The sequence below is a fragment of the Triticum aestivum genome, chromosome 5A (assembly GCF_018294505.1).
Source record: "Triticum aestivum cultivar Chinese Spring chromosome 5A, IWGSC CS RefSeq v2.1, whole genome shotgun sequence".
Taxonomy (NCBI): Eukaryota; Viridiplantae; Streptophyta; class Magnoliopsida; order Poales; family Poaceae; genus Triticum; species Triticum aestivum.
Window position 1 is genome coordinate 707,171,191 of NC_057806.1, and position 10,496 is coordinate 707,181,686.

At 46.7% G+C, this 10,496-nt stretch overlaps 1 protein-coding gene across 2 annotated transcripts; it reads right to left on the bottom strand.

The window, feature by feature from the left end:
* Nucleotides 1–2,228: 2,228 nt before the first annotated feature.
* LOC123108560 (uncharacterized) lies at nt 2,229–5,796 on the bottom strand. 2 transcript variants are annotated; one of them, XM_044530330.1, is made up of 8 exons: nt 4,719–5,796; nt 4,477–4,585; nt 4,264–4,329; nt 3,663–3,717; nt 3,216–3,304; nt 2,820–2,881; nt 2,654–2,738; nt 2,229–2,534 (listed from the first exon to the last, which is right to left on the bottom strand). In XM_044530330.1, the coding sequence occupies exons 1-8, from the start codon at nt 5,663–5,665 to the stop codon at nt 2,502–2,504; spliced, it is 1,446 nt and encodes a 481-aa protein (XP_044386265.1). In that variant the 5' UTR covers nt 5,666–5,796; the 3' UTR covers nt 2,229–2,501. The 2 variants fall into 2 exon arrangements, with proteins under 2 accessions (XP_044386265.1, XP_044386264.1); XM_044530329.1 differs by having other exon boundaries at nt 2,229–2,537.
* Nucleotides 5,797–10,496: the final 4,700 nt, after the last annotated feature.

Here is a 10,496-nt window from a genome sequence, read left to right on the forward strand (position 1 = left end):
AGCTAGCGGGGCTTCTGGTGGAAAAGGGGCCCCAGCGATGGGCCTTTCGGGAAACGGCATGGCGCGGTTGCGTAGTCAGGCTGTGGTGGGTCCTCCTTCAGGTAACTGAACGCTAATGTGGCACTTTTGTACTGTGGTAGGTCCCACCTGTAAGCCAGTAAAAAATGTTGATGTGGCTTCACTGGTGATGTGGATAGCTTGCATGTTAACAGAAATAATATAGTGGGGATAAACTATTTAGATATTATAGATTATAAATTCCTCCAATTTGTGAACCACCGGCTTGCTTGTAAAATTCCACTGGTTTTTCAACTTTAAGAATGGATACTACCAAACCTTTTTGAACAAATTATTACAAAACGTGAGCATTAATACCTTTTATCGAACCACGACGAGCAATTGTCAACCTGAACTATGTTGTAACTCAAAAGTAGGACGTCCCGGCTAATTCCGCTTGATTCGATCTTCAGTTTCGACCTTCATCAGTCAGACAAAAGAAGAAGGGCCCACTTATTCTCCTTGGAGTGACCAAAGTGGGCAACAAAAAGGCTAAACGAAGTTTCACTTTCCCTTCGCCAGAAGGGATATACCGAAAAAAGGGCTTCCGTTCAAAGCAGAAAGAAAGAGACTGGTCCGTCGTCCAAACTTATGTCTGTGATCCTTTGCTTTTGCATTTATGTTTTTATACAAGAGAATAACATTTTATATTCCGATTTGTAGAAGATACGCTTGCAAGTACATAGATAAATTCACCCGCAAAAAAAGTACATAGATAAATTGATGCATGTGTACACAAAATATGAAGTGAGAAAAATTGTACTGTTTGATTATACTCATCTCTCATGAAGAAGAGTAGCATAAGCTAAAGTAGTGCTTGGGGTCGAACGAGCCGCCATCACAGATCTAAAAGCTTAGATTAGAGAGATTTGACGCCCAATGAACACGGCGGGCCGCCCCAGCAGCGAACCGTATTTGTAGCAAAAACAGTGGACGTATTCGTAGCGAAACAGTGGAAATTCCCCAAAAATTGTGAATGTGGCGGTGATCGAACACGAGACATCCAATCTCAAGTGCATGAGCCTGCCACTTGATCCAAAAAGTTTTTGTGCCTAATGAATAGCAACTAATTTGAATGTTTTTTGAATTTTCAAACACGTTTTTTTTTAAATTGAATCTTCTTTGAAATGCAAACTTTTTTCCAAACCTTGAACAATTGTTTGAAAATGCGATTTTGTCAACACATGAACGATCTATGAAAAACAGGAACACATGTTGAAAAATGAGGAGAAAATTGTAATTCCGAACAATTTTAAAACACCATTTTCTGAAAGCATGAACAATTTGAAATTCTAACCTTTTTGAAATTGCGAGTAATTTTTTTAAAACAGCACTAAAATTTTAAACTATTAAGTTTTTTTCAAACATGAACATATTTAGAAATGATGAACATTTTTTTAAATGCGAACAATTTTTTAACACATGAACCAAAATTTGGAATTTTCAAACATTTTTTGAAACCATGATTTTTTTTTTCAAATTCCAATCTTTTTTCAAAAACACAAACAATTTTTGAAAACATTAACAAAATTTGGAATTTTGAACATATTTTTAAAAAAATGAACATTTTTAGGAGCTGTTCGGCAGTCCACCCACTCCGTAGAATTGAAGAATCTGCGGAGTACCTTTTGGCTGGCTCCGCAGCTTTTAACTAGAACTCCATCAGCTCCTGGAGTGGCCTGGTGGAACGGAGGGACTCCGAACATGCTGTTAATATGTTGAACATTATTTGACATTTGTGATTTTTTAAAACAGAAAAATGAAAAGAAAAAGTAACAGGGAAAAACGAAATTGTTTGAAAATTCATTAAAAAACTGAATCTATTTTGAATCAAACGTTTTCCAAAACTGTGAACAATTGTTTGAAAATGCAATTATTTCTCAAAAGACGAATAATCTTTGATAAATTGGAACACATTTTAAAAAATGAGAACAAAAATTAAAATTCTGAACAGTTTTTGAAATTTTGAACTTTTGAAACTTCAGTTTTTTTTGAAAGCATGAACAATGTTGAAATTCCGAAAATTTGTTGAAACTGCGAAGATTTTTTTAAAGACAGCAACAAAATTTTGAAGCTGACCTGGCTAATACTCAATCAACAATTCCAAATGTAGTGTCCAAAGAGAATTACTCAATCTATTTACAAGCATAACCCGGTAGCAGCAGCATCCCAGATGTCCAAATGATATACAAATGTACAAAAGAAATAGTAGTTCAAAAGGAGTTTCACAGTGTGGAAGCAAAAACGGAAGCATGGATGAGCCTTATCCATGCTTAATTAACCACCTAACTAATGTCGCTGTAAACTCAACCTAGTCATCACAAAGAGAAATGGGAATTAATGTCTGTACAGGGCATGTATATGTACACTGGCACACGATGTTATAGCGATGGCGAGAAAATGACGGCGAGCAGCACTTCGGAAGAGCCATTTCAAAGCGAAGCTCATGGCGCCGGTGTGGCAGCATTCTCTCCAGCCTGCTGAATTGTTTTGTCCATGCAGAGGAAACAAGGCATATGTAGGAGTAAGATCGGATGAAAAATCACAGTCAGAGATAGATGCAGATCAAGCAGGGCAGTAAAGTGCGTGGAGTTACCGGTGCGTCGCGATCCTTCAGGACGTCCTCCCATTCTTCATCGCCTACCGCGAGTCCTTCCATGACAGTGGCCAAGTCTTTTACTCTACACAGGCAAATCATGTCGCTTTCAGTTTCAGAGTTTTCGCTAAATGGAGCGTACACATTCAAATGTTTGATGATTTACTTGTTCTGCATAGCATCCATGTTCATCTTCACATAGTAAAAGTAGTCTAGACAGTTATTCACCTGTGACAAAAGAAAAAAAAAAGCCAGGTCAATATATACAAGGAGAATAATAAACCATGATGAAATAAGCACATCAGCATCAAGCCTCAACACCTCTCAAAAATAGACAATTCCACATGTATGCTACTTGATGGAATTCTTACCCAATTATTTATACCAGAAACAATCCAAAAATTCCTAGCAAAGATAAATTGCAATGACTGTGTAATCTTATTGGATGGACATTAAGCAAGAAATCACTTAACTACTGCAAATGCAAATGTCCACGAAAAAGACCCAGCAAATTAGTTTCAGACAAAATCATGGTATAAACACAGGGATGTGAAAAGCAGACCTCTCCTGTTCTCAAGATTTCTTCTATTTTATCCATAAGCCTGTTGTTATCCCGAATAATGTCTTTAGCACTCCTGGAGTCTAGAGTCTCTATGGCATAAAAAAAGGTTAATCAGGCATAGTTTGTTCAAAGGCACCAGGACTAGAGAAACGCTGGTCAAAGCAACATTTACGGAGTAACAGAATTACTAAAGTCTGTACATCAGACACAAACAAAAAATAATAAATAGCTACACATAGTTGACACATTATTTTCGGTAACTAAAGAGGAGTTAAGTGGTTTATAATGCAAAATAAAAATATATGCAAAAATACTTGTGTGAAGAAAATCGTGATAACGTGAGCCTCAAAAGAAGTGATATGTGGTAAATGAAAGGAAGTATTTCTTGACAGAATAATATGAGAAAATAAAGAATGTATAGATCATGGTATGGAAAGCCAAATCTACCTTTGGACAGGGGATGTTTGTTGTTTTTCTTGTTAGCAACCTTGGTTCCCTTTCCCTGTCCAGTAATAACAGAGATTGCGGAACACGGTGACATTAATGTTAATTAAACATCAAAATACAACACTCAATTTGTAAAGACTGGCTCATATCAGAACAATTTTCATTCCTTCCAATATTGCCATAATGCCAATATATATTCAGTCAGGCGGAAATCAGGAAGGTTGGGACATTAACATGTCGGCGTCTCTTAGCATTAGTGAGCAAATATTGTAGTATGTCACAAATATTTGTCAGTCTACCTTCATGAATGGTCATACATAATAGAATACTATGTTTCAATTTACAGCTCTCCTGCGATACTGATAATAATTGTACAAGTTCAGTCAAACAAGACTGAACCTGTGAACATCATCATATGTTCGATTGGAGCTCATTTACTACCCTTCTTGTTCTTAAAATGTTTCAGACCAATCTGCTAAGCTAGAGTTCTGTAAACATGACATTCGGAAGCACATGAGTTTTTTTTTCCTTAAAATGTTTCAGACCAATCTGCTAAGCAAGAGTTCTGTAAACAAGACATTCAGAAGGACATTGCAATTACCTTGGTAACATTTCCTAGTGCAGATTTTTCTTGCCCCAGCTGTGCTTCCTTAGCAGCTTCCTTCTTCTGCCACAAGGACAAAAACTTGATCAAGGCTGGCACACAGGAGTTCATCTAACCGGATGAACATTTAGGCCTATCGGTATTCTTTTGATGTACAGTATACATTTAACCAGATGAAACATTCTCTAGCCATAGCAAGTGCCCAAATACCTCCAAGTCTGACAGCCACCGGATCCGATACGCGACATCAAGCGCGGTCTTCTCCACGAGCCCAGATGCAATGTTGAGGCACTTGATGACACTGTCTTGGCCGGCAAACCTTGGGAGGGAGGGAATTCATGGCGGATTCGACAGCAGAGTCAGTAAAGTTTTGGTGTCACTCAAAACAGAGGCTCTGCTCTGCTAATAGATCGAGAAGGCTTTTAGCCATGGCGACAGCAACGCGTACGTACCGGGAAAGGCCTCGGAACAGCAGCTGGTCCTCCTCCACGGACCACGCCGTGGACGGCTTGTCGCCGCACCGCGCCGCCACGTGAGCCATCCGGGCCACCTCCGCCGTCTCGCTGTCCGGCTCCTGCTGCGGCACGTCGAGGGATGCGTCTTGTGGCGCCTGCGGGTAGTCCAGCACCGGCTGATAAGCGCCGCTGTCCGGAGAGTCAGTGGCTCTGGCCTGGGCGCAGCCCAGACCCGGCGAACCGGAGGGCGACTGGCTGTGTCCGCCCGCGGGGTGCACGGGCGGCGAGTCGGACATGGCCGGTTGGTACACCAGCAGCGATCTAATCGGGTACTCCGGCGGCATGGACAGCGAGTTGACGCCCGCCTCGTCGCTCATGAGCGCGCTCATCCCCGTGAGCGGCTCCTCCACGTCGCCCGCCGGAGAGTCGTGAGTAGCCCTCGCCTGGGCGCAGCCCAGACCCGGTGAACCGGAGGACGACTGGCTCGGCACGCCCGCGGGGGGCACGGGCGGCGAGTCGGCCATGGCCGTTTGGTACGCCGCCAGCGATCTGACCAGGAAATCCGGCGGCATGCGCAGCGAGTTGACGCCCGCCTCGTCGCTCAAGAAGGCGCTCAACTCGTCGCCGCTCATCCTCATCAGCGCCAGCGGGTCCTCCAAGCAGTCCACGAACTGGTCGTTCTCCAGGAACGCGCTGTGGTCAAGCATCGGCGAGCCCTCCCCCGGCGCCAGCGTGCCCTCCCCCGCGCCCGGCACCAAGCCGTAGACGAAGTCGTCCAGCGGGCCGTGGGCGGCGGCGACGTAGCTAGAGGCCCGCGCGTGCGGAGGAGTCGGAGTCGGAGTCGGAGTCGGGTGGAAGAAGGGCGGCTGAGGTCTGTTGGCGTTGTCGTGGCCGGAGAGGAGCTGCGGGAAGAGGTGGTGGATGTCGGGGCCGAGCGCGTCCATCTTCCCCGGACGATCGCGGAGGAGGGGAGGGGAGACGACGAGGGAGGGAGGGAGGAGAGCGAGCAACAGGTAGCTAGCTAGCTAGGGTTCCGGGGAGGATGGGGATTGGGGATTGATCTCATCTCGATCGGGGGCGGGGAGGGTCGGGGAGGGAGGAGAAACCCGGGAGGCGCCGCGACGTAGCGTAGGCACTAGGCAGGCAGTTGAGAAGTTGAGATGATATGAGAGGGGGCGTGGGGGAAGCGGTTTCTCAAACTGAATGAATGAAACGGAAACGAAACGGCTAGCCCAAAAGTAAGAAGACTCTGTTGGGTTTATATACCTACCGCCTACCGGGTCGGGCTCTCCAGCAGCTGGGATCCCTGCACGCACTATGGTGCAGGGTCAACCAGCGGCCAACACGTGGCCTGGTGGACCCATCACTCAAACAACCCACTAGATGGTATATCTCTAATTAGTAATTACAAAAAATTAGCAAAACTGCCTTTCTTTTTCCCGCGTATCAACAGACTGCCGCCAAAATCTCCAACACCCTTTCTTCTATCTATCTACTCCATTGTGGATCACACGAGAATAGATCAGGATCGATAGAGAATTGCCCTCTCACGTGGACCAGCATCTACGGTGTTCTTCGGCATGGAAGGAGCTCCTGCGACTAAATCATCCATAGGTTTGTTGTTGTGCCTTGAATCTGCAAATTATCAACACTCTCATCATATGGAGGAGACAAGAATATCCATAGGTTTGTTTGTTGTTATAATGCATATGCAGGACATGCAGGTTTCAGTGTCAGGAAATTTTGGCATGATAAATCCTCAACGAATGTTATTCGAACAAAGAAATTTGTATGCTCAAAGGCAGGTTTCAAGGACAGGAGCAAGGAACAATGCCAGCGGAAGCGAGCAGATACAAGAGTTGGGTGTCTGGCAGAGATGACCATTAAAATAAGTGCTAACAGAAAATATGTTGTAAGCAGCTTTGAGGATGCCCATAATCATGAACTGGTAACTCCAAGCAAAGCCCATCTACTGCGATCCCAAAGAAGAATTACAGAAGCTCAGAAGGCCCAGATTGACATTTTGAATGATTCAGGTATTAGACCAAAATGTGGTCATGAAGTGATGAGTAGGCAAGCAGGAGGGTGACAAAGTCTTTGCTTCGGTCACAAAGATTTTAAAAATTATCTCCGATCAAAGCGTATGCAATCAATCCAAGAAGGAGATACAGGTGCCATTCTTCAATATCTACAGGAGAAGCAAATGGAAAATCCTTCATTTTTTATGCAATACAAGTAGATGAAGAGGATATGATGACTAACATATTCTGGGCAGATGCAAGATCAGTATTAGATTATCACTACTGTGGTGATGTGGTATGCTCTGACACAACCTTTAAGACAAATAGTTATGGCAGACCATTTGCCCCTTTTCAACCCTTGGTCATTGAGGGAGTCCTGGATTAGGGGGTGTCCGGATGGCCGGACTATACCTTCAGCCGGACTCCTGGACTATGAAGATACAAGATTGAAGACTTCGTCCCGTGTCCGGAAGGAACTTTTCTTGGCGTGGAAGGCAAGCTTGGCGATACAGATATGTAGATCTCCTATCATTGTAACCGACTTTGTGTAACCCTAACCCTCTCCGGTGTCCATATAAACCGGAGGGTTTTAGTCTGTAGGACAACATACAGAACAACAATCATACCATAGGCTAGCTTCTAGGGTTTAGCCTCTCCGATCTCGTGGTAGATCTACTCTTGTACTACCCATATCATCAATATTAATCAAGAAGGACGTAGGGTTTTACCTCCATCAAGAGGGCCCGAACCTGGGTAAAACTTCGTGTCCCTTGCCTCCTGTTACCATCCGGCCTAGACGCACAGTTCGGGACCCCCTACCCGAGATCTGCCGGTTTTGACACCGACATTGGTGCTTTCATTGAGAGTTCCTCTATGTCGCCGCCGTTAGGCTTGATGGCTCCTACGATCATCAATAGCGATGCAGTCCAGGGAGAGACCTTCCTCCCCAGACAGATCTTCGTCTTCGACGGCTTCGCACTGCGGGCCAATTCACTTGGCCATCTGGAGCAGATCGAAACCTATGCCCCTAGCCGTCAGGTCAGATTTGGAAGTTTAAACTACACGACTGACATCCGCGGGGACTTGATCTTCGACGGATTCGAGCCACTGCCGAGCGCACCGCACTGTCACGACGAGCATGATCTAGCTCTGCCGCCGAGCAGTGCCCTGGAAGCCGCACCCGCATCGGCTTCGACCCTTAATTCGGAGCCAACTGCGCCGATCGAGGATGGGTGGTTGGACGCCGCCTCGGGGGCTGCGATCCCAACGGCGATCGAGCCGAACACCAGCCCCGCACTCCGCGAGACTCGTGACTCCAAGGAGCCGGACTCCTCTCCGGAATCCAAACCCTCCGCGCCCCTACCGATCGAATCCGATTGGGCGCCGATTATGGAGTTTACTGCCGTGGACATCTTTCAGCACTCGCCTTTCGGCGATATTCTGAAGACACTAAAGTCTCTCTCTTTATCAGGAGAGCCCTGGCCGGACTACGGTCAGCAAGGTTGGGATACGGACGATGAAGAAATTCAAAGCCCACCCACCACCCACTTTGTAGCCACTGTCGACGATTTAACCGACATGCTCGACTTCGACTCCGAAGACATCGACGGTATGGACGCTGATGAAGGAGACGATGAAGAACCAGCGTCTATTGGGCCCTGGAAAGCCACCTCATCATATGACGTATACATGGTGGACGCACCAAAAGATGACGATGAGGAGCGGAAGGACGCACCAAAGGCTTGTTCCCTCGAAAAGCAGTCAAAGCGGTGATGCAAGCGCCGCCCCAAATCCCGCCTCGATAGAAATAACGATCACACAGACCCAGCGCTGGAGCAGGGTGAACCGCTGCCGGACAACGGCAATCCGGATAATCAAACCGAACAAACAAATTCTATCAAGGATAATGGTCCGGACGACATAACGCCGGACAGGCACCCGGAGCAGCAGAATGCCCGTAAAAGGCTTGTTGCCACCGCGATGAGTCTTAAAAAGCAGAAGCAAACGCTCAAGGCTGTGCAAGACACACTCCAAATCAGATGGAGTAAAATACTCAACACAGCAGCGAGGTACGGCGACAATCGCCCCTCCAAGAGCTACCCAAAGCGGAAGCTGCTACGTGAATTCGATGAGGAGGCCTCAGACCCCCCACAACCAAATATCAAAGCAGCCACCTGGCCGGATAGATGACCCCTCTACCAACACAGAGCGGCATACAACGCCACTCACAATACAACACGCGACCCATGCGAGGGCTCGCATCCAAAGGACGACGCAACAAGATCCATCTATGGACCACGCAAGCGCGCCCTAGCATACAATGCAACACAACAAACATCCAAACAACACGGTACACCCAGCTACAGGGGTGCCGCACACCCCCTATGTTTCACCGATGAGGTGCTGGACCATGAATTTCCAGAGGGATTCAAACCCGTAAACATAGAGACATACGACGGAACAACAGACCCTGGGGTCTGGATTGAGGACTACATCCTTCATATCCATATGGCTCAAGGAGATGATCTCCACGCCATCAAGTACTTACCCCTCAAGCTCAAAGGGCCAGCTCGTCACTGGCTTAAAGGCCTCCCCGAAAGCTCCATTGGAAGTTGGGAAGAGCTCGAAGACGCCTTTCGGGCAAATTTTCAAGGGACTTATGTCCGACCTCTGGATGCAAACGATTTGAGTCATATAACTCAACAGCCCAGAGAGTCAGCCCGAAAGCTTTGGAACAGGTTTCTTACTAAAAAGAACCAGATTGTCGACTGTCCGGACGCCGAAGGCTTGGCAGCTTTTAAGCATAGCGTCCGTGACGAATGGCTCGCCAGACACCTCGGCCAAAATAAGCCGAGAACGATGGCTGCATTAACAAGCCTCATGACCCGCTTTTGCGCGGGTAAGGATAGCTGGCTAGCCAGATGCAGCACCAGCGACCCCAGTACATCTGAAGTTAGAGATGGAAACAGGAAATCACGGCGCAACAGCAATAAAAAACGCCGGAATAAAGAAGATAGGAAGAAGGGCACGGCAGTAAACGCCGGATTCAAAAGCTCTCGACCAGGTCAAAAGCCGCCCTCTAAAGGCACCAGGGATGAATTGTCCAGCCTCAACAAAATTCTGGACCAAGTATGTCAGATCCATAGTACCCCTGGTAAACCTGCTAATCATACCCACAGAGAATGTTGGGTCTTCAAGCAGTCCGCAAGCTCAACGCCGTACACAAGGGGGAGGATACACCAAGTGAAGACGAGGACGAGCCTCCCAAGCAAGACACTGGGGAACAAAAGAAATTTCCACCAGAAGTCAAAACAGTAAACGTGTTACACGTGATCAAGGGAAAAAACAACGCGGCACTCCCAGGAAAATATACCCAAGTGCCTGTTACCACGAAGTCCTGCCACTGGTCGTCTCAACCGATCACTTTCGACCATCGCGATTACTCAGCAAGTATCCGACGCGCAGGATGGGCTGCCCTGGTATTAGACCCAGTAATTGGCGGATATCACTTCACACGAGTCTTGATGGACGGTGGCAGCAATCTAAACCTAATATATCAGGATACAATCCGTGGGATGGGGTTAGACCCAACAAAAATTCGCCATAGCAATACTACCTTTAAAGGAGTAACGCCAGGCCTAGAGGCTCGTTGTACGGGCTCCCTCCTACTACAAGTTATATTCGGCTCCCCCGATAACTTCCGTCGCGAGCATTTAACCTTCCACATCGCTCCGTTCCAAAGTGGCTATCAAGC